Source organism: Nansenia antarctica (assembly GCF_963989245.1).
Source record: "Nansenia antarctica genome assembly, chromosome: 5".
Classification (NCBI taxonomy): Eukaryota; Metazoa; Chordata; class Actinopteri; order Argentiniformes; family Microstomatidae; genus Nansenia; species Nansenia antarctica.
Window position 1 is genome coordinate 76,495,680 of NC_137690.1, and position 25,145 is coordinate 76,520,824.

At 52.8% G+C, this 25,145-nt stretch overlaps 1 protein-coding gene across 2 annotated transcripts; it reads right to left on the reverse strand.

The window, feature by feature from the left end:
• Nucleotides 1-267: 267 nt before the first annotated feature.
• On the reverse strand, nt 268-24,702 carry cyp51 (cytochrome P450, family 51). Of its 2 annotated transcripts, XM_080532770.1 has the most exons (11): nt 24,632-24,702; nt 23,216-23,769; nt 22,692-22,790; nt 22,094-22,270; nt 19,762-19,888; nt 19,087-19,261; nt 18,370-18,489; nt 6,486-6,681; nt 4,735-4,830; nt 2,529-2,697; nt 268-2,096 (listed from the first exon to the last, which is right to left on the reverse strand). In XM_080532770.1, the coding sequence occupies exons 2-11, from the start codon at nt 23,381-23,383 to the stop codon at nt 1,918-1,920; spliced, it is 1,506 nt and encodes a 501-aa protein (XP_080388896.1). In that variant the 5' UTR covers nt 23,384-23,769; nt 24,632-24,702; the 3' UTR covers nt 268-1,917. The 2 variants fall into 2 exon arrangements, with proteins under 2 accessions (XP_080388896.1, XP_080388897.1); XM_080532771.1 differs by lacking the exons at nt 23,216-23,769; nt 24,632-24,702 and adding an exon at nt 23,126-23,135.
• Between the last annotated feature and the right edge of the window lie 443 nt (nt 24,703-25,145).

The following is a 25,145-nucleotide window of genomic DNA, read 5'->3' on the forward strand; positions in this document are numbered from 1 at the left end:
GGGGAGGTGGCTGCTGGGTGGACTGGAGGGGAGGTGGCTGCTGGGTGGATCTACACTACACTGTGTTTTAATAGACGGGTCGCTGGGCCGCTGCAGACGACGATTTGTAGAAGACATATTTTTGTAAAGGGTTAGGGAGCTTTTCTGGGGTATTTTGTCAACAACTGAAATAAAGATGAAACTTATAACATTTGAATGAGGATGTTGTTGTTTTGTTTTATTCAGCTGAGACATTTCACTAAATAACCAGGAGACTTCAGCACAGCGTCGCATTCTGATCAGGTTTTATTAACAGTTGGAAATGTACAAAGCACAGCGTGTAAAACACAAACATGGACGTCGTATTTTCCTTTTCCTGGGGGGTATTCCATCACCGTCGCTAGAGAGAAATCTAGGCTTATCTTGGTAAATCCCACAATATTTATACAAATAAAGCCTGGATTTTCCTTAAGCGGCTGATGGAATACCCCCCTGAAAATCTTGAAGTGAAGACATCATCCCAGTCATTATGACATCCCAGTCATTATGACATCATCCCAGTCATCATGTCTATGTACAGTAAAGGGCCAGTGATGACACTACTTCTATAGCTGGAAAAACAACAACAAAAAGCTCTTCAAGTGATTCTCTCTTCATGGCACTGCATGGATCATTCCTGGGGGGTATTCCATCAACCTCGCTAAAGGAAAATCTAGGCTTATTCTGATAAGTCTGGCGAGAGTTCTTCAAAATAAGCCTGGATTTTCCTTTAGCGACGTTGATGGAATTACACTCCTGGGCCCAGTATTTAAAAACGTTTAAAATCTACAATCAGAATGACAGATTCAAAGTGTTTAAATGCTGCACCCCTGCACAATGCGGTGTGTAAATGCTGGACGTATACTGGACTCCATCCCAAGTCAGTTCTTCACATTCACAGGTGAACAGATGTCAGGTAAACTGTTCTAAGTACTATACTAGCGTTACTAGCATTTCAGCTAGGAAAGAGATTTTGAAGACATTGGCTGCGTTCGTAAATACGCTCTGGAAATCTGATCAGCACTCATGGAATGCCTCTTGTCCGATCAAATGACATGGTCTCTTTATGATCTTGAACGCAGTGTGCTCTGGCACTCTGAGCTGATTTACGAACGCAGCCATGATGTCAGCATGTCTGTCTGTAAGGTACCGTGATATCTCACATCTGAATCAGCAGATGAGCCTTTAGGTGAGGAAACATGATGGGGCCATTGCTGTGTCAGTTAGCTTAGCATAGTTATGCTATAGATTAGCATTAATTTCCATCAAAAATATAGATTTTGGACAAATCCTTTAATAATGGAAAGACCCTCGCGAAGACACCTATAACGTCTAAGAATTTTAAAGAAGTCACCAAAAACAATGCGATCTATTCCCGTTTATCTAAGATGCTATCTGCATTTCAACCTGCTTTCCCGCCAATCAGTCAAATGAATTAAGAGTTCAGTTCCTATCGGTTAAACGGCAGAAAAAACACTTCTGTGAACTTTCCGTTCAAATCAGCTAAACGGCAGATTGATTGGACAGCGATCACGACTAACTCTCTCCCAGGTGCGACGTGACCCAGTCACCTGTCTGTTTCTGAGGGAACGTGTTCAAAGCGGCTAAACTAGGGGCGCGTTCGTAAATTAGCTCTGAGACTGCCATGTGACTGCCTCTTGTCCGATCAAATGGTCCCTTTATGACGTTGAACCCAGGCTAGTTTACGAACGCAGCCATGCAGCTAGGTGGATGTTTGGAAACACAGCAATCGCCCCGTTAACTCATCTTTATAATCACATCCTCCCACAGGAAGTTGTTCCTCTTCAAACAGGAAGCAGCTGAATATTCCTTCTTAAACCCCTTCATCTCCTGTGTTCCTGCTCAGTCTCTCAGTGTTGGGGGGGCGGGGGGTGTGGATCAGTGCTGCCTCCTCTTGTATCTGATGAGGGGGTTGTGGGGGGTGTGGATCATGGTGGTGTAGTTCACCGTGGGGAAGTATCCGTCCACCAGGTCGAACTCGTAGAGACGCAGCATGGTGGACCAGATGGTCTTGATCTGGACGTACGCAAAGTTCTCTCCGATGCAGCGATGGCGGCCTGGGGGGGAGGTAGGGGAGGGGGGGAGAGGAGAGGGAGGGTTGTTATATGATGTTGAGACCCAGGTGATAATGAGCTTTAACACTAAGTAAACGTTCAGCCTCCAGCAGGTCAGAACAGAGAGGAGGGGAGAGGAGGGGGGTGGAGGAGGGGAGGGGAGAGGAGGGGAGGGGAGAAAGGAGAGAGGAGAGGACAGGAGAGGAGGGGACAGGAGAGAGGAGGGGGGGAGAGGAGGGGAGGGGAGGGGAGAGGACAGGAGGGGAGGGGAGAGAGGAGAGGACAGGAGAGGAGGGGACAGGAGAGAGGAGGGGGGGAGAGGAGGGGAGGGGAGGGGAGAGAGGAGAGGACATGAGAGGAGGGGAGGGGAGGGGAGGGGAGAGGGGAGGGGAGGGGGGGGAGAGTGGAAGCGGGTCAGAACAGAACAGAACCTACCGGCTCCAAACGGCACGTAGGCGAACTTCTCCCCGGCGGCCGGGTTCTCGTGCAGGTAGCGGTCCGGCTGGAAGGCGGTCCTGGCGCTCCAGGTGTCCTGCAGCCGGTGGTTGACGGTCGGGGAGACGCACACCTGGTGACCCGCCGGGATGGTGTAGCCTGCCGCCATCTGGGGGGCAACACACAACCCGCTTGTTAAGTCTGACGTCAAACGTGACGTTTAGCAATTTCCGGGTCCAAACCAGAAATTCCCTCCACCAGAGTACCAGAGTACTAAAGCACCAGAGTACCAGTGTACTAAAGCACCAGAGTACCAGTGTACTAAAGCACCAGAGTACCAGTGTACTAAAGCACCAGAGTACCAGTGTACTAAAGCACCAGAGTACCAGTGTACTAAAGCACCAGAGTACCAGTGTACTAAAGCACCAGAGTACCAGTGTACTAAAGCACCAGAGTACCAGTGTACTAAAGCACCAGAGTACCAGTGTACTACAGCACCAGAGTACCAGTGTACTAAAGCACCAGAGTACCAGTGTACTAAAGCACCAGAGTACCAGTGTACTAAAGCACCAGAGTACCAGTGTACTAAAGCACCAGAGTACCAGTGTACTAAAGCACCAGAGTACCAGTGTACTACAGCACCAGAGTACCAGTGTACTAAAGCACCAGAGTACCAGTGTACTAAAGCACCAGAGTACCAGTGTACTAAAGCACCAGAGTACCAGTGTACTAAAGCACCAGAGTACCAGTGTACTACAGCGGTAGAATGACAGTTCAATTGTTTAGACTGGGATCTATTCATACAACAAGGGACACAGCAGCACTTTCACGTTTTCCCCATATTTGTCAGCGTCTTTGAGTCTCGGAAAAGCGCTATATAAATATAATGAATGATTATTATTACTGAGGCATTTTGAAGAGAGCGCCTCAGCCAACTTTGGACCCGGAAACACGTCACAACTTAACAACCGTATACTCAACACCAAGACACTCAACACCAAGACACTCAACACCTTAACCTTAACACCATGAATGAACCGCGATACTATTTTTAAACAGCAGAGGGCGTAATCTACTTTTGACTTAGTTTTCGTTTTTATAAAGAAAAGGAAATAATGCCTTCATTGCATAGTTTGTGAGTCAGTGATATGATGCGTTTTGTGTAACTATATGCAAATGCTGTGTGTCTATCGAATATAGCAATACTCATTGTTTGACCTTAAGCATACTTTAAGTGTGTCCACTCTCAGGACATAAACTGACCACTCTTAGTCAACATGCTTTTCTCTGTAACTGGACCTGAGCCAAGTATAGAGACCACGGCTAGTGGGGACCAGTATAGGTTACCAGTGGTCAGCAGGGTAGAACAGCATGGACACAGGATGGAGACTTATATGGGAACTGATGTCAGTATGTTTGGGAACGGTCGGTCAGCTGACTGAGAGTCAGGTAACTGTTGCCGGGACGACTAAACCGTTATGGTATGGAAAAGAGGCGAAAGCCACATCTAACTTTAAACTGTTTCCTGTGTCAGCGGAAATCTAGGATATAAGCCCACTGCAAAATGTCATTCGGTGTGTGTCTCTCCTCTTGGCTTGCTGTGATGAGAGGACAGGACACCCAGCGCTGTATGAATAAACTTATATCTTAATTGTCTACTTGAGCAAATCTATCATTAACTACTGAATGGGGACAGCATCTCGGCCTGCCGCCCATCATCTGAATATTAACCCACTATCAGTCAGTCATAATTTGTCTGCAATCTCATTTTGTAAAAAACTATTGTGAGAAAATCATACAGCACTGTGAGCTGCATTCTTATGTATGAAAGCTGCATTCTTATGTATGAAAGGTGCTGTATAAATAAAGCTTATTATTATTATATTCATTTAAGGATAACGTTGACCTGATTACTGACAGAACAGGAGCTGTTCTACCTCCCCCAGCCTCCCCTGGTGTTCTACCTCCCCCAGCCTCCCCTGGTGTTCTACCTCCCCCAGCCTCCCCTGGTGTTCTACCTCCCCCAGCCTCCCCTGGTGTTCTACCTCCCCCAGCCTCCCCTGGTGTTCTACCTCCCCCAGCCTCCCCTGGTGTTCTACCTCCCCCAGCCTCCCCTGGTGTTCTACTTCCCCCAGCCTCCCCCTCTCTCTCTCTCACACACACACACACACGCACACACACACACACACACGCGCGCGCAGGGTACCTGGGGGGAGCGAGCCATCCTCATCATGGTCATGATGGGGGGGCGGAGCCTCAGGGTCTCCTTCAGACAGCGGTCCAGGAGGCTCAGGTCCTTCAGCTGGGAGACGCAGGTCAGAGGTCAGTCATGACATCATCACATCACTACAGGTCAGTCATGACATCATGACTTCCTATAATATTATTATTATTATTAGAATGTATCATTTTGGTAATTGTTCCCCAAGTATCCTATTTGTGCCCTGGCTTAGATTCTATTTGAAAAATAACTTTATGAATCTATCAGCAGGGGGCAGGCTGTACGGTGTGTGTTAGGGGTCATTGCTGTACGGTGTGTGTTAGGGTTAGGGGTCATAGGCTAGGGGCTGTAGTACTGTGTGTGACCAGCAGGCTGTAGTACTGTGTGTGTCCAGCAGAGGGCTGTAGTACTGTGTGTGTCCAGCAGAGGGCTGTAGTACTGTGTGTGACCAGCAGAGGGCTGTAGTACTGTGTGTGTCCAGCAGAGGGCTGTAGTACTGTGTGTGTCCAGCAGAGGGCTGTAGTACTGTGTGTGTCCAGCAGAGGGCTGTAGTACTGTGTGTGTCCAGCAGAGGGCTGTAGTACTGTGTGTGTCCAGCAGGCTGTAGTACTGTGTGTGTCCAGCAGAGGGCTGTAGTACTGTGTGTGTCCAGCAGGCTGTAGTACTGTGTGTGACCAGCAGAGGGCTGTAGTACTGTGTGTGACCAGCAGGCTGTAGTACTGTGTGTGACCAGCAGGCTGTAGTACTGTGTGTGACCAGCAGAGGGCTGTAGTACTGTGTGTGTCCAGCAGAGGGCTGTAGTACTGTGTGTGTCCAGCAGAGGGCTGTAGTACTGTGTGTGGCCAGCAGGCTGTAGTACTGTGTGTGACCAGCAGGCTGTAGTACTGTGTGTGACCAGCAGAGGGCTGTAGTACTGTGTGTGACCAGCAGGCTGTAGTACTGTGTGTGTCCAGCAGAGGGCTGTAGTACTGTGTGTGACCAGCAGAGGGCTGTAGTACTGTGTGTGTCCAGCAGAGGGCTGTAGTACTGTGTGTGTCCAGCAGGCTGTAGTACTGTGTGTGTCCAGCAGAGGGCTGTAGTACTGTGTGTGTCCAGCAGAGGGCTGTAGTACTGTGTGTGTCCAGCAGAGGGCTGTAGTACTGTGTGTGTCCAGCGGGGGGCTGTAGTACTGTGTGTGACCAGCAGAGGGCTGTAGTACTGTGTGTGACCAGCAGAGGGCTGTAGTACTGTGTGTGTCCAGCAGGGGGCTGTAGTACTGTGTGTGTCCAGCAGAGGGCTGTAGTACTGTGTGTGACCAGCAGGCTGTAGTACTGTGTGTGTCCAGCAGGCTGTAGTACTGTGTGTGTCCAGCAGAGGGCTGTAGTACTGTGTGTGACCAGCGGGGGGCTGTAGTACTGTGTGTGACCAGCAGAGGGCTGTAGTACTGTGTGTGACCAGCAGAGGGCTGTAGTACTGTGTGTGTCCAGCAGAGGGCTGTAGTACTGTGTGTGACCAGCAGGCTGTAGTACTGTGTGTGTCCAGCAGAGGGCTGTAGTACTGTGTGTGTCCAGCAGAGGGCTGTAGTACTGTGTGTGTCCAGCAGAGGGCTGTAGTACTGTGTGTGACCAGCAGAGGGCTGTAGTACTGTGTGTGACCAGCAGGCTGTAGTACTGTGTGTGTCCAGCAGAGGGCTGTAGTACTGTGTGTGACCAGCAGAGGGCTGTAGTACTGTGTGTGACCAGCGGGGGGCAGCAGACCTGGTCCAGGTCCAGGGGCGGTAGGTGGTCTCCACACACGGCCTTCTGCTCGGCGTAGCAGCGCTCCTGCAGGCTCCGGTCCTGCGCCAGGAAGAAGCCCATCCAGGAGGAGGTGGTGGAGGAGGTGTGCTGCCCGGCCAGCAGCAGGCCAATCAGCATGCCCGCTATCTCACTGTCGTTCAGGCCACGCCCATCCCTGAGGAAAACAGCCAATGAGAAGAGTCAGTAAGCCTGTATGTTGGGTTCTGGGGGGTGAGACAGTGTGTATGTTGGGTTCTGGGGGGTGAGACAGTGTGTATGTTGGTTCTGGGGGGTGAGACAGTCTGTATGTTGGTTCTGGGGGGTGAGACAGTCTGTATGTTGGGTTCTGGGGGGTGAGACAGTCTGTATGTTGGTTCTGGGGGGTGAGACAGTGTGTATGTTGGGTTCTGGGGGGTGAGACAGTGTGTATGTTGGTTCTGGGGGGTGAGACAGTGTGTATGTTGGTTCTGGGGGGTGAGACAGTCTGTATGTTGGGTTCTGGGGGGTGAGACAGTCTGTATGTTGGTTCTGGGGGGTGAGACAGTGTGTATGTTGGGTTCTGGGGGGTGAGACAGTCTGTATGTTGGTTCTGGGGGGTGAGACAGTGTGTATGTGGGTTCTGGGGGGTGAGACAGTGTGTATGTTGGTTCTGGGGGGTGAGACAGTGTGTATGTTGGGTTCTGGGGGGTGAGACAGTCTGTATGTTGGTTCTGGGGGGTGAGACAGTGTGTATGTTGGGTTCTGGGGGGTGAGACAGTGTGTATGTTGGGTTCTGGGGGGTGAGACAGTGTGTATGTTGGGTTCTGGGGGGTGAGACAGTGTGTATGTTGGTTCTGGGGGGTGAGACAGTGTGTATGTTGGGTTCTGGGGGGTGAGACAGTGTGTATGTTGGTTCTGGGGGGTGAGACAGTGTGTATGTTGGTTCTGGGGGGTGAGACAGTGTGTATGTTGGGTTCTGGGGGGTGAGACAGTCTGTATGTTGGTTCTGGGGGGTGAGACAGTGTGTATGTTGGGTTCTGGGGGGTGAGACAGTCTGTATGTTGGTTCTGGGGGGTGAGACAGTGTGTATGTTGGTTCTGGGGGGTGAGACAGTGTGTATGTTGGGTTCTGGGGGGTGAGACAGTGTGTATGTTGGTTCTGGGGGGTGAGACAGTCTGTATGTTGGTTCTGGGGGGTGAGACAGTGTGTATGTTGGGTTCTGGGGGGTGAGACAGTGTGTATGTTGGTTCTGGGGGGTGAGACAGTGTGTATGTTGGGTTCTGGGGGGTGAGACAGTCTGTATGTTGGTTCTGGGGGGTGAGACAGTGTGTATGTTGGGTTCTGGGGGGTGAGACAGTGTGTATGTTGGGTTCTGGGGGGTGAGACAGTCTGTATGTTGGGTTCTGGGGGGTGAGACAGTCTGTGTGTTGGGTTCTGGGGGGTGAGACAGTGTGTATGTTGGTTCTGGGGGGTGAGACAGTGTGTATGTTGGTTCTGGGGGGTGAGACAGTCTGTATGTTGGGTTCTGGGGGGTGAGACAGTGTGTATGTTGGGTTCTGGGGGGTGAGACAGTCTGTATGTTGGGTTCTGGGGGGTGAGACAGTCTGTATGTTGGTTCTGGGGGGTGAGACAGTGTGTATGTTGGTTCTGGGGGGTGAGACAGTGTGTATGTTGGTTCTGGGGGGTGAGACAGTCTGTATGTTGGGTTCTGGGGGGTGAGACAGTGTGTATGTTGGTTCTGGGGGGTGAGACAGTCTGTATGTTGGTTCTGGGGGGTGAGACAGTCTGTATGTTTGGTTCTGGGGGGTGAGACAGTGTGTATGTTGGTTCTGGGGGGTGAGACAGTGTGTATGTTGGGTTCTGGGGGGTGAGACAGTGTGTATGTTGGTTCTGGGGGGTGAGACAGTGTGTATGTTGGTTCTGGGGGGTGAGACAGTGTGTATGTTGGTTCTGGGGGGTGAGACAGTCTGTATGTTGGGTCTGGGGGGTGAGACAGTGTGTATGTTGGGTTCTGGGGGGTGAGACAGTGTGTATGTTGGGTTCTGGGGGGTGAGACAGTGTGTATGTTGGGTTCTGGGGGGTGAGACAGTCTGTATGTTGGGTTCTGGGGGGTGAGACAGTCTGTATGTTGGGTTCTGGGGGGTGAGACAGTGTGTATGTTGGGTTCTGGGGGGTGAGACAGTGTGTATGTTGGTTCTGGGGGGTGAGACAGTGTGTATGTTGGTTCTGGGGGGTGAGACAGTGTGTATGTTGGTTCTGGGGGGTGAGACAGTGTGTATGTTGGGTTCTGGGGGGTGAGACAGTCTGTATGTTGGTTCTGGGGGGTGAGACAGTGTGTATGTTGGTTCTGGGGGGTGAGACAGTGTGTATGTTGGGTTCTGGGGGGTGAGACAGTGTGTATGTTGGTTCTGGGGGGTGAGACAGTGTGTATGTTGGGTTCTGGGGGGTGAGACAGTGTGTATGTTGGGTTCTGGGGGGTGAGACAGTGTGTATGTTGGTTCTGGGGGGTGAGACAGTGTGTATGTTGGTTCTGGGGGGTGAGACAGTCTGTATGTTGGGTTCTGGGGGGTGAGGCAGTGTGTATGTTGGTTCTGGGGGGTGAGACAGTGTGTATGTTGGTTCTGGGGGGTGAGACAGTCTGTATGTTGGTTCTGGGGGGTGAGACAGTGTGTATGTTGGTTCTGGGGGGTGAGACAGTCTGTATGTTGGGTTCTGGGGGGTGAGACAGTGTGTATGTTGGTTCTGGGGGGTGAGACAGTGTGTATGTTGGTTCTGGGGGGTGAGACAGTCTGTATGTTGGGTTCTGGGGGGTGAGACAGTGTGTATGTTGGTTCTGGGGGGTGAGACAGTCTGTATGTTGGGTTCTGGGGGGTGAGACAGTGTGTATGTTGGGTTCTGGGGGGTGAGACAGTGTGTATGTTGGTTCTGGGGGGTGAGACAGTCTGTATGTTGGGTTCTGGGGGGTGAGACAGTCTGTATGTTGGTTCTGGGGGGTGAGACAGTGTGTATGTTGGTTCTGGGGGGTGAGACAGTGTGTATGTTGGTTCTGGGGGGTGAGACAGTGTGTATGTTGGTTCTGGGGGGTGAGACAGTCTGTATGTTGGGTTCTGGGGGGTGAGACAGTGTGTATGTTGGTTCTGGGGGGTGAGACAGTGTGTATGTTGGTTCTGGGGGGTGAGACAGTGTGTATGTTGGTTCTGGGGGGTGAGACAGTCTGTATGTTGGTTCTGGGGGGTGAGACAGTGTGTATGTTGGGTTCTGGGGGGTGAGACAGTGTGTATGTTGGGTTCTGGGGGGTGAGACAGTGTGTATGTTTGGTTCTGGGGGGTGAGACAGTGTGTATGTTGGTTCTGGGGGGTGAGACAGTGTGTATGTTGGGTTCTGGGGGGTGAGACAGTGTGTATGTTGGTTCTGGGGGGTGAGACAGTGTGTATGTTGGGTTCTGGGGGGTGAGACAGTGTGTATGTTGGGTTCTGGGGGGTGAGACAGTGTGTATGTTGGTTCTGGGGGGTGAGACAGTGTGTATGTTGGTTCTGGGGGGTGAGACAGTGTGTATGTTGGGTTCTGGGGGGTGAGACAGTGTGTATGTTGGGTTCTGGGGGGTGAGACAGTGTGTATGTTGGTTCTGGGGGGTGAGACAGTGTGTATGTTGGTTCTGGGGGGTGAGACAGTGTGTATGTTGGGTTCTGGGGGGTGAGACAGTGTGTATGTTGGTTCTGGGGGGTGAGGACAGTGTGTATTGGGTTCTGGGGGTGAGACAGTGTGTATGTTGGGTTCTGGGGGGTGAGACAGGTTGGTCTGGGGGTCGTATGTTGGGTTCTGGGGGGTGGAGACAGTGTGTATGATGGGTTCTGGGGGTGTGTTGGGTTCTGGGGGGTGAGACAGTCTGTATGTTGGTTCTGGGGGGTGAGACAGTGTGTATGTTGGGTTCTGGGGGGTGAGACAGTGTGTATGTTGGGTTCTGGGGAGTGAGACAGTGTGTATGTTGGTTCTGGGGGGTGAGACAGTGTGTATGTTGGGTTCTGGGGGGTGAGACAGTCTGTGTGTTGGTTCTGGGGGGTGAGACAGTGTGTATGTTGGGTTCTGGGGGGTGAGACAGTGTGTATGTTGGGTTCTGGGGGGTGAGACAGTCTGTATGTTGGGTTCTGGGGGGTGAGACAGTGTATATGTTGGTTCTGGGGGGTGAGACAGTGTGTATGTTGGGTTCTGGGGGGTGAGACAGTCTGTATGTTGGTTCTGGGGGGTGAGACAGTGTGTATGTTGGGTTCTGGGGGGTGAGACAGTGTGTATGTTGGTTCTGGGGGGTGAGACAGTCTGTATGTTGGGTTCTGGGGGGTGAGACAGTGTGTATGTTGGGTTCTGGGGGGTGAGACAGTGTGTATGTTGGGTTCTGGGGGGTGAGACAGTCTGTATGTTGGTTCTGGGGGGTGAGACAGTGTGTATGTTGGTTCTGGGGGGTGAGACAGTGTGTATGTTGGGTTCTGGGGGGTGAGACAGTGTGTATGTTGGTTCTGGGGGGTGAGACAGTGTGTATGTTGGTTCTGGGGGGTGAGACAGTCTGTATGTTGGGTTCTGGGGGGTGAGACAGTCTGTATGTTGGTTCTGGGGGGTGAGACAGTGTGTATGTTGGTTCTGGGGGGTGAGACAGTCTGTATGTTGGTTCTGGGGGGTGAGACAGTGTGTATGTTGGTTCTGGGGGGTGAGACAGTGTGTATGTTGGTTCTGGGGGGTGAGACAGTGTGTATGTTGGGTTCTGGGGGGTGAGACAGTGTGTATGTTGGTTCTGGGGGGTGAGACAGTCTGTATGTTGGGTTCTGGGGGGTGAGACAGTGTGTATGTTGGTTCTGGGGGGTGAGACAGTCTGTATGTTGGTTCTGGGGGGTGAGACAGTGTGTATGTTGGGTTCTGGGGGGTGAGACAGTCTGTATGTTGGTTCTGGGGGGTGAGACAGTGTGTATGTTGGTTCTGGGGGGTGAGACAGTGTGTATGTTGGTTCTGGGGGGTGAGACAGTCTGTATGTTGGTTCTGGGGGGTGAGACAGTGTGTATGTTGGTTCTGGGGGGTGAGACAGTGTGTATGTTGGGTTCTGGGGGGTGAGACAGTCTGTATGTTGGTTCTGGGGGGTGAGACAGTGTGTATGTTGGGTTCTGGGGGGTGAGACAGTGTGTATGTTGGGTTCTGGGGGGTGAGACAGTCTGTATGTTGGGTTCTGGGGGGTGAGACAGTGTGTATGTTGGTTCTGGGGGGTGAGACAGTGTGTATGTTGGTTCTGGGGGGTGAGACAGTGTGTATGTTGGTTCTGGGGGGTGAGACAGTGTGTATGTTGGTTCTGGGGGGTGAGACAGTGTGTATGTTGGGTTCTGGGGGGTGAGACAGTGTGTATGTTGGGTTCTGGGGGGTGAGACAGTCTGTATGTTGGGTTCTGGGGGGTGAGACAGTGTGTATGTTGGTTCTGGGGGGTGAGACAGTGTGTATGTTGGTTCTGGGGGGTGAGACAGTCTGTATGTTGGGTTCTGGGGGGTGAGACAGTGTGTATGTTGGGTTCTGGGGGGTGAGACAGTGTGTATGTTGGGTTCTGGGGGGTGAGACAGTCTGTATGTTGGTTCTGGGGGGTGAGACAGTGTGTATGTTGGTTCTGGGGGGTGAGACAGTGTGTATGTTGGGTTCTGGGGGGTGAGACAGTGTGTATGTTGGTTCTGGGGGGTGAGACAGTGTGTATGTTGGTTCTGGGGGGTGAGACAGTCTGTATGTTGGTTCTGGGGGGTGAGACAGTGTGTATGTTGGTTCTGGGGGGTGAGACAGTCTGTATGTTGGTTCTGGGGGGTGAGACAGTGTGTATGTTGGTTCTGGGGGGTGAGACAGTGTGTATGTTGGTTCTGGGGGGTGAGACAGTGTGTATGTTGGGTTCTGGGGGGTGAGACAGTGTGTATGTTGGTTCTGGGGGGTGAGACAGTCTGTATGTTGGTTCTGGGGGGTGAGACAGTGTGTATGTTGGTTCTGGGGGGTGAGACAGTGTGTATGTTGGTTCTGGGGGGTGAGACAGTGTGTATGTTGGGTTCTGGGGGGTGAGACAGTGTGTATGTTGGTTCTGGGGGGTGAGACAGTGTGTATGTTGGTTCTGGGGGGTGAGACAGTGTGTATGTTGGGTTCTGGGGGGTGAGACAGTGTGTATGTTGGTTCTGGGGGGTGAGACAGTGTGTATGTTGGGTTCTGGGGGGTGAGACAGTCTGTATGTTGGTTCTGGGGGGTGAGACAGTGTGTATGTTGGTTCTGGGGGGTGAGACAGTCTGTATGTTGGGTTCTGGGGGGTGAGACAGTCTGTATGTTGGTTCTGGGGGGTGAGACAGTGTGTATGTTGGTTCTGGGGGGTGAGACAGTGTGTATGTTGGGTTCTGGGGGGTGAGACAGTGTGTATGTTGGGTTCTGGGGGGTGAGACAGCCTGTATGTTGGTTCTGGGGGGTGAGACAGTGTGTATGTTGGTTCTGGGGGGTGAGACAGTGTGTATGTTGGTTCTGGGGGGTGAGACAGTGTGTATGTTGGGTTCTGGGGGGTGAGACAGTGTGTATGTTGGGTTCTGGGGGGTGAGACAGTGTGTATGTTGGGTTCTGGGGGGTGAGACAGTGTGTATGTTGGTTCTGGGGGGTGAGACAGTGTGTATGTTGGTTCTGGGGGGTGAGACAGTGTGTATGTTGGGTTCTGGGGGGTGAGACAGTGTGTATGTTGGTTCTGGGGGGTGAGACAGTGTGTATGTTGGTTCTGGGGGGTGAGACAGTGTGTATGTTGGGTTCTGGGGGGTGAGACAGTGTGTATGTTGGTTCTGGGGGGTGAGACAGTGTGTATGTTGGTTCTGGGGGGTGAGACAGTGTGTATGTTGGTTCTGGGGGGTGAGACAGTGTGTATGTTGGGTTCTGGAGGGGTGAGACAGTGTGTATGTTGGTTCTGGGGGGTGAGACAGTGTGTATGTTGGGTTCTGGGGGGTGAGACAGTCTGTATGTTGGGTTCTGGAGGGTGAGACAGTGTGTATGTTGGGTTCTGGGGGGTGAGACAGTCTGTATGTTGGTTCTGGGGGGTGAGACAGTGTGTATGTTGGTTCTGGGGGGTGAGACAGTGTGTATGTTGGTTCTGGGGGGTGAGACAGTCTGTATGTTGGTTCTGGGGGGTGAGACAGTGTGTATGTTGGTTCTGGGGGGTGAGACAGTGTGTATGTTGGGTTCTGGGGGGTGAGACAGTCTGTATGTTGGTTCTGGGGGGTGAGACAGTGTGTATGTTGGTTCTGGGGGGTGAGACAGTGTGTATGTTGGGTTCTGGGGGGTGAGACAGTGTGTATGTTGGGTTCTGGGGGGTGAGACAGTCTGTATGTTGGGTTCTGGGGGGTGAGACAGTGTGTATGTTGGTTCTGGGGGGTGAGACAGTGTGTATGTTGGTTCTGGGGGGTGAGACAGTGTGTATGTTGGGTTCTGGGGGGTGAGACAGTGTGTATGTTGGTTCTGGGGGGTGAGACAGTCTGTATGTTGGGTTCTGGGGGGTGAGACAGTCTGTATGTTGGGTTCTGGGGGGTGAGACAGTCTGTATGTTGGGTTCTGGGGGGTGAGACAGTGTGTATGTTGGTTCTGGGGGGTGAGACAGTCTGTATGTTGGGTTCTGGGGGGTGAGACAGTCTGTATGTTGGTTCTGGGGGGTGAGACAGTGTGTATGTTGGGTTCTGGGGGGTGAGACAGTCTGTATGTTGGGTTCTGGGGGGTGAGACAGTGTGTATGTTGGTTCTGGGGGGTGAGACAGTGTGTATGTTGGTTCTAGGGGGTGAGACAGTGTGTATGTTGGGTTCTGGGGGGTGAGACAGTGTGTATGTTGGGTTCTGGGGGGTGAGACAGTCTGTATGTTGGTTCTGGGGGGTGAGACAGTGTGTATGTTGGGTTCTGGGGGGTGAGACAGTGTGTATGTTGGTTCTGGGGGGTGAGACAGTGTGTATGTTGGGTTCTGGGGGGTGAGACAGTGTGTATGTTGGTTCTGGGGGGTGAGACAGTCTGTATGTTGGGTTCTGGGGGGTGAGACAGTCTGTATGTTGGTTCTGGGGGGTGAGACAGCCTGTATGTTGGTTCTGGGGGGTGAGACAGTGTGTATGTTGGTTCTGGGGGGTGAGACAGTGTGTATGTTGGTTCTGGGGGGTGAGACAGTGTGTATGTTGGGTTCTGGGGGGTGAGACAGTCTGTATGTTGGGTTCTGGGGGGTGAGACAGTGTGTATGTTGGTTCTGGGGGGTGAGACAGTCTGTATGTTGGTTCTGGGGGGTGAGACAGTCTGTATGTTGGGTTCTGGGGGGTGAGACAGTGTGTATGTTGGTTCTGGGGGGTGAGACAGTGTGTATGTTGGTTCTGGGGGGTGAGACAGTCTGTATGTTGGTTCTGGGGGGTGAGACAGTCTGTATGTTGGGTTCTGGGGGGTGAGACAGTCTGTATGTTGGTTCTGGGGGGTGAGACAGTGTGTATGTTGGGTTCTGGGGGGTGAGACAGTGTGTATGTTGGGTTCTGGGGGGTGAGACAGTGTGTATGTTGGGTTCTGGGGGGTGAGACAGTCTGTATGTTGGGTTCTGGGGGGTGAGACAGTCTGTATGTTGGTTCTGGGGGGTGAGACAGTGTGTATGTTGGTTCTGGGGGGTGAGACAGTGTGTATGTTGGGTTCTGGGGGGTGAGACAGTGTGTATGTTGGGTTCTGGGGGGTGAGACAGTGTGTATGTTGGGTCTGGGGGTGAGACAGTGTGTATGTTGGGTTCTGGGGGGTGAGACAGTGTGTATGTTGGGTTCTGGAGGGTGAGACAGTCTGTATGTTGGGTTCTGGGGGGTGAGACAGTCTGTATGTTGGGTTCTGGGGGTGAGACAGTGTGTATGTTGGGTTCTGGGGGGTGAGACAGTGTGTATGTTGGTTCTGGGGGGTGAGACAGTGTGTATGTTGGTTCTGGGGGGTGAGACAGTGTGTATGTTGGTTCTGGGGGGTGAGACAGTCTGTATGTTGGGTTCTGGGGGGTGAGACAGTGTGTATGTTGGGTTCTGGGGGGTGAGACAGTGTGTATGTTGGGTTCTGGGGGGTGAGACAGTGTGTATGTTGGGTTCTGGGGGGTGAGACAGTGTGTATGTTGGTTCTGGGGGTGAGACAGTCTGTATGTTGGGTTCTGGGGGGTGAGACAGTCTGTATGTTGGGTTCTGGGGGTTGAGACAGTGTGTATGTTGGTTCTGGGGGGTGAGACAGTGTGTATGTTGGTTCTGGGGGGTGAGACAGTCTGTATGTTGGGTTCTGGGGGGTGAGACAGTCTGTATGTTGGTTCTGGGGGGTGAGACAGTGTGTATGTTGGTTCTGGGGGTTGAGACAGTCTGTATGTTGGTTCTGGGGGGTGAGACAGTCTGTATGTTGGGTTCTGGGGGGTGAGACAGTGTGTATGTTGGTTCTGGGGGGTGAGACAGTCTGTATGTTGGTTCTGGGGGTGAGACAGTCTGTATGTTGGGTTCTGGGGGGTGAGACAGTGTGTATGTTGGGTTCTGGGGGGTGAGACAGTGTGTATGTTGGTTCTGGGGGGTGAGACAGTGTGTATGTTGGGTTCTGGGGGTGAGACAGTGTGTATGTTGGGTTCTGGGGGGTGAGACAGTGTGTATGTTGGTTCTGGGGGTGAGACAGTGTGTATGTTGGTTCTGGGGGGTGAGACAGTGTGTATGTTGGGTTCTGGGGGGTGAGACAGTGTGTGTGTTGGGTTCTGGGGGTGAGACAGTGTGTATGTTGGTTCTGGGGGGTGAGACAGTGTGTATGTTGGTTCTGGGGGGTGAGACAGTCTGTATGTTGGTTCTGGGGGGTGAGACAGTGTGTATGTTGGTTCTGGGGGGTGAGACAGTCTGTATGTTGGGTTCTGGGGGTGAGACAGTGTGTATGTTGGGTTCTGGGGGGTGAGACAGTGTGTATGTTGGTTCTGGGGGGTGAGACAGTCTGTATGTTGGGTTCTGGGGGGTGAGACAGTCTGTATGTTGGTTCTGGGGGGTGAGACAGTGTGTATGTTGGGTTCTGGGGGTGAGACAGTGTGTATGTTGGGTTCTGGGGGGTGAGACAGTCTGTATGTTGGTTCTGGGGGTGAGACAGTGTGTATGTTGGGTTCTGGGGGGTGAGACAGTGTGTATGTTGGGTTCTGGGGGTGAGACAGTCTGTATGTTGGTTCTGGGGGGTGAGACAGTGTGTATGTTGGGTTCTGGGGGGTGAGACAGTGTGTATGTTGGTTCTGGGGGGTGAGACAGTGTGTATGTTGGTTCTGGGGGGTGAGACAGTGTGTATGTTGGTTCTGGGGGGTGAGACAGTCTGTATGTTGGTTCTGGGGGGTGAGACAGTCTGTATGTTGGGTTCTGGGGGGTGAGACAGTCTGTATGTTGGTTCTGGGGGGTGAGACAGTGTGTATGTTGGGTTCTGGGGGGTGAGACAGTGTGTATGTTGGTTCTGGGGGGTGAGACAGTGTGTATGTTGGTTCTGGGGGGTGAGACAGTCTGTATGTTGGTTCTGGGGGGTGAGACAGTGTGTATGTTGGTTCTGGGGGGGTGAGACAGTGTGTATGTTGGTTCTGGGGGGTGAGACAGTGTGTATGTTGGGTTCTGGGGGGTGAGACAGTCTGTATGTTGGTTCTGGGGGGTGAGACAGTGTGTATGTTGGGTTCTGGGGGGTGAGACAGTGTGTATGTTGGGTTCTGGGGGGTGAGACAGTGTGTATGTTGGTTCTGGGGGGTGAGACAGTCTGTATGTTGGTTCTGGGGGGTGAGACAGTGTGTATGTTGGGTTCTGGGGGGTGAGACAGTCTGTATGTTGGTTCTGGGGGGTGAGACAGTCTGTATGTTGGTTCTGGGGGGTGAGACAGTGTGTATGTTGGTTCTGGGGGGTGAGACAGTGTGTATGTTGGTTCTGGGGGGTGAGACAGTCTGTATGTTGGGTTCTGGGGGGTGAGACAGTGTGTATGTTGGGTTCTGGGGGGTGAGACAGTGTGTATGTTGGTTCTGGGGGTGAGACAGTGTGTATGTTGGGTTCTGGGGGGTGAGACAGTGTGTATGTTGGGTTCTGGGGGGTGAGACAGTCTGTATGTTGGTTCTGGGGGGTGAGACAGTGTGTATGTTGGGTTCTGGGGGGTGAGACAGTCTGTATGTTGGGTTCTGGGGGGTGAGACAGTGTGTATGTGGGTTCTGGGGGGTGAGACAGTCTGTATGTGGGTTCTGGGGGGTGAGACAGTCTGTATGTTGGTTCTGGGGGGTGAGACAGTGTGTATGTTGGTTCTGGGGGGTGAGACAGTGTGTATGTTGGGTTCTGGGGGGTGAGACAGTGTGTATGTTGGGTTCTGGGGGGTGAGACAGTCTGTATGTTGGTTCTGGGGGGTGAGACAGTGTGTATGTTGGGTTCTGGGGGGTGAGACAGTGTGTATGTTGGGTTCTGGGGGGTGAGACAGTGTGTATGTTGGTTCTGGGGGGTGAGACAGTGTGTATGTTGGGTTCTGGGGGGTGAGACAGTGTGTATGTTGGGTTCTGGGGGGTGAGACAGTGTGTATGTTGGGTTCTGGGGGGTGAGACAGTCTGTATGTTGGTTCTGGGGGGTGAGACAGTCTGTATGTTGGTTCTGGGGGGTGAGACAGTGTGTATGTTGGTTCTGGGGGGTGAGACAGTGTGTATGTTGGTTCTGGGGGGTGAGACAGTGTGTATGTTGGTTCTGGGGGGTGAGACAGTGTGTATGTTGGGTTCTGGTGGGTGAGACAGTCTGTTTGTTGGTTCTGGTGGGTGAGACAGTGTGTATGTTGGGTTCTGGTGGGTGAGACAGTGTGTATGTTGGGTTCTGGGGGGTGAGACAGGTTGGTTCTGGGGGGTGAGACAGGTTCTTACTTGTATGTGGCGTCTATGAGCGTCTGCAGGATGTCGTCCACCTTGTCTCCTGAGTCTCGGCGTTTCTGGATCACCTTGAAGAAGATGTTCTTGATCTCCACGTGAGCTCTGTCTCTCTTCCTGCAACACGACCAAACAACCGTCATTCAGATGTCTTAATCCACCACATCATAACAGTCAGAAGTCCGGTTCGGAAGCCTGAAAAGTCTAAACTAGAACCGTGACATCATCAGTGGGTGTGTCTATGACATCATCAGTGGGTGTGTCTATGACATCATCAGTGGGTGTGTCATATTCTAGGCTGTGAAGACTAGCAAGAAGGAAGGAGACAAAATGTAATCTAATCTAAATCTAATCATTAGGGATCAAAAGTTTCTCTTTATCTTCCTCACATGCTCAGCAAACACACAGCTGGTGAGTAAGAGAACGCGTGTAGAAAGTGTCGCATCGTTCTGTCCTCTGTCGTCCTCGACGATGGAACGGGTCATATCGACCCTGAGAGCTGGACCGGGTCATATCGACCCTGAGAGCTGCCCTGCGCCTGAACCTGGAGCTCAGGAGAACGTCTACCATCTCTATGGTACCTGAAGCTGGGCAGAGGCGGAGAGAGAGGCTGGGGGAGGTAGAACAGAGGACAGAGAGAGAGGCTGGGGGAGGTAGAACAGAGGCTGGGGGAGGTAGAACAGAGGCTGGGGGAGGTAGAACAGAGGCTGGTACCTGAAGCTGGGCAGGGGCAGCCAGCCGGGCAGCAGCCAGGCGGCGTGGCTGAAGCCTCCGTCCAGGTCGGCGTAGAGCTGCGCCACACGCTCGTCCAGCAGACCCCGGATCTCCTGGCCGTGGAGGCAGGAGGAGGCGGTCAGGATGATCAGCTCTGAGAGGGCCTCAAACAGGTCTGGAGGGGAGGAGGGAGCGATGATCAGCTCTGAGAGACCCTCACGAAACTTACTCTTCTCTCCCTCCCCCCTCCCTCCCTGGTGTATTCATGTCTTACTCTTCTCTCCCTCCCTCCCTCCCCCCTCCCTCCCTCCCTCCCTCCCTCCCCCCTCCCTCCCCCCCCCCTCCCTCCCTCCCTCCCCCCTCCCTCCCTCCCTCCCTCCCTCCCCCCCTCCCTCCCCCCCCCTCCCTCCCTCCCTCCCCCCCCTCCCTCCCCCCCCTCCCTCCCTCCCCTCCCTCCCTCCCCCCTCCCTCCCTCCCTCCCTCCCCTCCCTCCCTCCCCCCCTCCCCCCCTCCCTCCCTCTCCCCCCTCCCTCCCTCCCTCCCTCCCTCCCCCCCCTCCCTCCCTCCCTCCCTCCCTCCCCCCCCTCCCCCCCTCCCCCCCTCCCTCCCTCCCTCCCCCCCCCCTCCCTCCCTCCCTCCCTCCCCCCCCTCCCTCCTGGTGTATTCATGTCTTACTCTTTTCTCCCTCGTCTCCCCAGCGTGAGAAGTATTCGATGGTCTCGTCCTCGATGATCTTGACGTGCTGCTTGAAGTGAGCGATGTTCAGGCCCGTCTTCAACATCTTCTTCTGCTCCATGAAGATCTACACATCATCATCATCATCATATCATCATCATCATCATCACCGTCATCATCATCATCATCAACATCATCATCATCATCATCATCATCATCATCATCATCACCGTCATCATCATCATCATCATCATCATCAACACACAGAACCCAGGTTTGTGAGATTGGAACCCAGGTTTGTGAGATTGGACATCTGTCCGACTTTACCTGTGTGCAGGAAGAGCAACAGACGGCGCAGGCGCCAGACCAGACTAGATGGTCGTGGAGTGAAGATATTATCAAAGCGTACGCGCTGCGACGGGTGATCGACAGGCGCGTACGCTTTAATAATATCTTCACTCCGCGATCATCTAGTCTGGTCTGTTGTTCTTCCTGCACACAGGTAAACAGATCCAGGATCCAGCAGCGTCGTTGGGCTCACGCAAACAAACCCGGCGAATGTTTTACTTAATCCAGGCAAGCGTTACTGTCCAACCCTGGGTATGACGTTATAAAACAACATAATAAGTCCCATTCAGGGGTCCAAACCAACCCAACCTACCCTGACCCCTGACCCTTGACCCCCAGAGACGCTACTGCCGTGCCCTCCCCATCCCAGAGCTGAGGGGACGCTAAATGTACTGACTTATATCGCTCCTTCACTCTCATTCACACATCCACACACCAACGGCGGCAAGCTACCATGCAAGGCGCCAGCCCGCTCATTGGGAGCAATTTGGGGGTTCAGTGTCTTGCCCAAGGACACCTCGACACGTGGCCAGCTGGGGTTCGAACCACCATATCTGCCAACCTTGCGATCATTAGACGCCAGCTCTACCTGCTGAGACACAGCCTCTACCTCCTGAGACACAGCCTCTACCTCCTGAGACACAGCCTCTACCTCCACCAGCCTCTACCTCCTGAGACACAGCCTCTACCTCCTCCAGCCTCTACCTCCTGAGACACAGCCTCTACCTCCTGAGACACAGCCTCTACCTCCACCAGCCTCTACCTCCTGAGACACAGCCTCTACCTCCTGAGCCACAGCCTCTACCTCCTGAGACACAGCCTCTACCTCCTGAGACACAGCCTCTACCTCCACCAGCCTCTACCTCCTGAGACACAGCCTCTACCTCCTGAGACACAGCCTCTACCTCCACCAGCCTCTACCTCCTGAGACACAGCCTCTACCTCCTGAGACACAGCCTCTACCTCCTGAGACACAGTCTCTACCTCCTGAGACACAGCCTCTACCTCCTGAGCCACAGCCTCTACGTCCTGAGACACAGCCTCTACCTCCTGAGACACAGCCTCTACCTCCTGAGACACAGCCTCTACCTCCTGAGACACAGCCTCTACCTCCACCAGCCTCTACCTCCTGAGACACAGCCTCTACCTCCACCAGCCTCTACCTCCTGAGACACAGCCGCCGTTAGGGACGTTAGCTAAACGCCACAGCGACGTTCCCTCCTGTTTTACTGACGGACTCACCGGGTTGGGGATGTCCGGCGCCTTGCATGGTAGCTTGTCGCCGTTGGTGTGTGAATGAGAGGCCGTTGTCTAACCCCAACTAAGCACATTGGAATAAGGAGCTATATAAGTCAGTCTGTTTATATAAGTCAGTCTGTTTATATAAGTACGTCTGTTTACCTGAGAAGGGACGTTAGCTTAACACCACAGCAGCAACAACGCTCCTTCCTGTTCTCCTGGCTGACTCACCGGCTGACTGTCTAACTGGCTGACTCACCGGCTGGCTGGCTGACTGGCTGACTGACTGACTGGCTGACTGACTGACTGACTGGCTGGCTGACTGACTGGCTGGCTGGCTGAGTGACTGACTGGCTGACTGGCTGACTGACTGACTGGCTGACTGACTGACTGGCTGACTCACCGGCTGGCTGGCTGACTGGCTGGCTGACTGACTGACTGGCTGGCTGACTGGCTGAGTGACTGACTGGCTGACTGACTGACTGTCTAACTGGCTGGCTGACTGGCTGAGTGACTGACTGTCTAACTGACTGGCTGACTGACTGACTGACTGGCTGGCTGAGTGACTGACTGACTGACTGACTGGCTGACTGACTGGCTGACTGACTGGCTGAGTGACTGACTGACTGACTGACTGACTGGCTGACTGACTGGCTGACTGACTCCCCGGGTTGTTTTAGGGTCAGGGTTAGGGTTTTTAGGGTCAGGGTTAGGGTTCTTAGGGTCAGGGTCAGGAGTGACTCACCGGGTTGGGGATGTCGTAGGCGACGCCCTTCCCGAACACGGGCGTGGTGAGGCGGGAGTACACGTCCTCCGCGTTCAGGTCCTCGTTCTTACTGTTGAACATCAGCGTGGCGGCCTCACTGCCCAGCAGGTAGGTGAAGGTCGACCCCACCATGGTGAAGCTGAACACCGGCCCGTACTGGGAGGGAGGGAGGGAGGGAGGAAGGGAGAGAGGGAGGAAGGGAGGGAGGGAGGGAGAGAGGGAGGGGAGGGAGGGGAGGGAGGGAGGGAGGGGAGGGAGGGAGGGGAGGGAGGGAGGGAGGGAGGGGAGGGAGAGGGAGGGGAGGGAGGGGAGGGGAGGGAGGGGAGGGGAGGGGAGGGAGGGGAGGGGAGGGGAGGGAGGGAGGGAGGGAGGGAAGGGTATATAGAGGAATCTTGAGGTTAATTTCAATACCTTTCTAAGACCTTGTCAATATTTTTCCAGACCTCACCGCCACTTCGAGCTGTAACCGTTGACATCAGTGACACCTTTAACTTAACAGTTTTAGTTTGCAATAGACTAGACCACTATCATACAACACAACCGAGTCATCTTCTTTAATGCTGGTGTATGTCATTACCTTTTCATACGCATCTTCCAGAAACTCAATGGGGCTTTTTCCAAACGCGACGGCGTGACCCAGGAACGGGATGTAGGACGGTATGTAGGGGGGGTACTTCTGCAGGTAGATAGATAGATAGATAGATAGATAGAGAGAGAGAGAGAGAGAGAGAGAGAGAGAGAGAGATATGGATGAATGAATAGATATATAGATAGAGATAGAGAGAGAGAGAGAGAGAGAGTAAGAGAGTGAGAGAGGGAGGGAGAGAGAGAGAGAGAGAGAGAGAGAGAGAGAGAGAGAGAGAGAGAGAGAGAGAGAGAGAGAGAGAGAGAGAGGGAGGTAGATAGTTTATTAGCCACAAGACCAAAGTCGGTGGAATTTGTAAGGTGATGTTAGACATCTTCAACAGGCCTAAACATGGTTATATATACAGTATATCTATCTGAACTCACCTTGTCTGGGTCGTGTGTGTGGTATATCTATCTATCTGAACTCACCTTGTCTGGGTCGTGTGTGTGGTATATCTATCTATCTGAACTCACCTTGTCTGGGTGGTGTGTGTGGTTCTGCTGCAGCAGCAGCTTGGAGAGGTAGCCCAGGAGGAGGGTGATCACCGAGGCCGCCAGCACCGCCGAGGTCAGGTTGGCGCTCAGCGTCTCCACGGTGGTCCCCAGCAGACGGCTGCTCACCTGGTACAGGTGCGTCGACATGGTCCGGAGGAGGTCAGGAGGAGGTCAGGAGGAGGTCAGGAGGAGGTCAGGAGGAGGCCAGGAGGAGGTCAGGAGGAGGCCAGGAGGAGGTCAGGAGGAGGTCAGGAGGAGGTCAGGAGGAGGTCAGGAGGAGGTCAGGAGGAGGAGGAGGTCAGGAGGAGGCCAGGAGGAGGTCAGGAGGAGGCCAGGAGGAGGTCAGGAGGAGGTCAGGAGGAGGTCAGGAGGAGGCCAGGAGGAGGTCAGGAGGAGGTCAGGAGGAGGTCAGGAGGAGGTCAGGAGGAGGTCAGGAGGAGGCCAGGAGGAGGTCAGGAGGAGGTCAGGAGGCTTCTGTCTCTCTGAGGTCCGGGAGGAGAGGAGAGGAGAGGAGATGCTCTCACTGCGTCAGGCTGCGTTTGAAACAAATAAAGAATGGGTTGTGGTGGTGTTCCTATATCATCCAGCAGGGTCGCACAGTTAACGGATGAGTAGATGCGTAGATATGTCTGTCTGTCTGTCTGTCTGTCTGTCCCGTAGATATATCTATCTGTCTGTCTGTCTGTCTGTCCGTAGATATATCTATCTGTCTGTCTGTCTGTCCCGTAGATATATCTATCTGTCTGTCTGTCTGTCTGTCCGTAGATATATCTGTCTGTACATCTGTCCCGTAGATATATCTATCTGTCTGTCTGTCTGTCCCGTAGATATGTCTGTTTGTCTGTCTGTCCCGTAGATATATCTGTCTGTAAGTAAGTAAGTAAGTATTAGTAAGTAAGTAAGTAAGTAAAGCTTTATTTATATAGCAGCTTTCATACAAGAAATGCAGCTCAAAGTGCTTTACAACAGGAATAAGAACATCAAGTGAATATAAAACATATATAAAACATATACATGCATAGAATGAATATAAAAGCAGGGAAACACGATAGACCACTGGACGATAGACAAACTATAGATTTACCAGCAGACAACTAGACTTACTTGAATGTGCAATAACACTATGTGCAATATGACAACCCTCGGGTACAGAAGGTTCAGAGATAGGAAATGTTAGAATATGTATAGCATAGCATAGAGTACAGCACAGTGTTTTATTTGTATAGTATAGTATAGTGGATAGTGTACATAGCCTTTATTTATGTAAACCAGCTCCTTTCCCTTCTTGTTTTTAGTTTTTCTTTCCTAGCACCAGGGGAGCCACCCCTCCCAAATGTCGTTGTATGGTACCTGTACTATATCAATGACAATAAAGACCATTCATTCATTACTTACCTGTCCATCTGTCAGTAGATATATCTGTCTGTCTGTCCCTCTGTCCGCCTCGCCTGAAGTCACATCACCTGGTCTGTGATCTGTGTTCCATCTGCTGGTCCCTCCCCCGCCTGACTCCCGGAGCCACGCCATTGGCTGTCCGCTGTGTGTCCATCAAATAACTCCGCGCTCCGCGTCGCCGTACTGCGCTGTGATTGGCTGTCGCTGTCTGGAGCGATGTCTGGCTATATGACGTCATCGTCTGTGCTGAGTGGGTTGGACTAGATAGATAGTTCACTCTATTGATCCGCGAGGGGAAATGACTCACGACTCTCGATTAATGGTCATTCAGATGAGTCTGTTCAGTGAGTCGGGTCGTTCATTCGGCTCCCGAACGGCTCTTTGTTCAAATCAGCCGTTTAGTGGCATTCTGCCTTCTGATTGGTCCTCGTGCACATCTAGGTTCTCACTTACATTGTTTAGTGGAATCTAATGAATACATAAATACATTATAAACTAATATAAAAGTTAACAA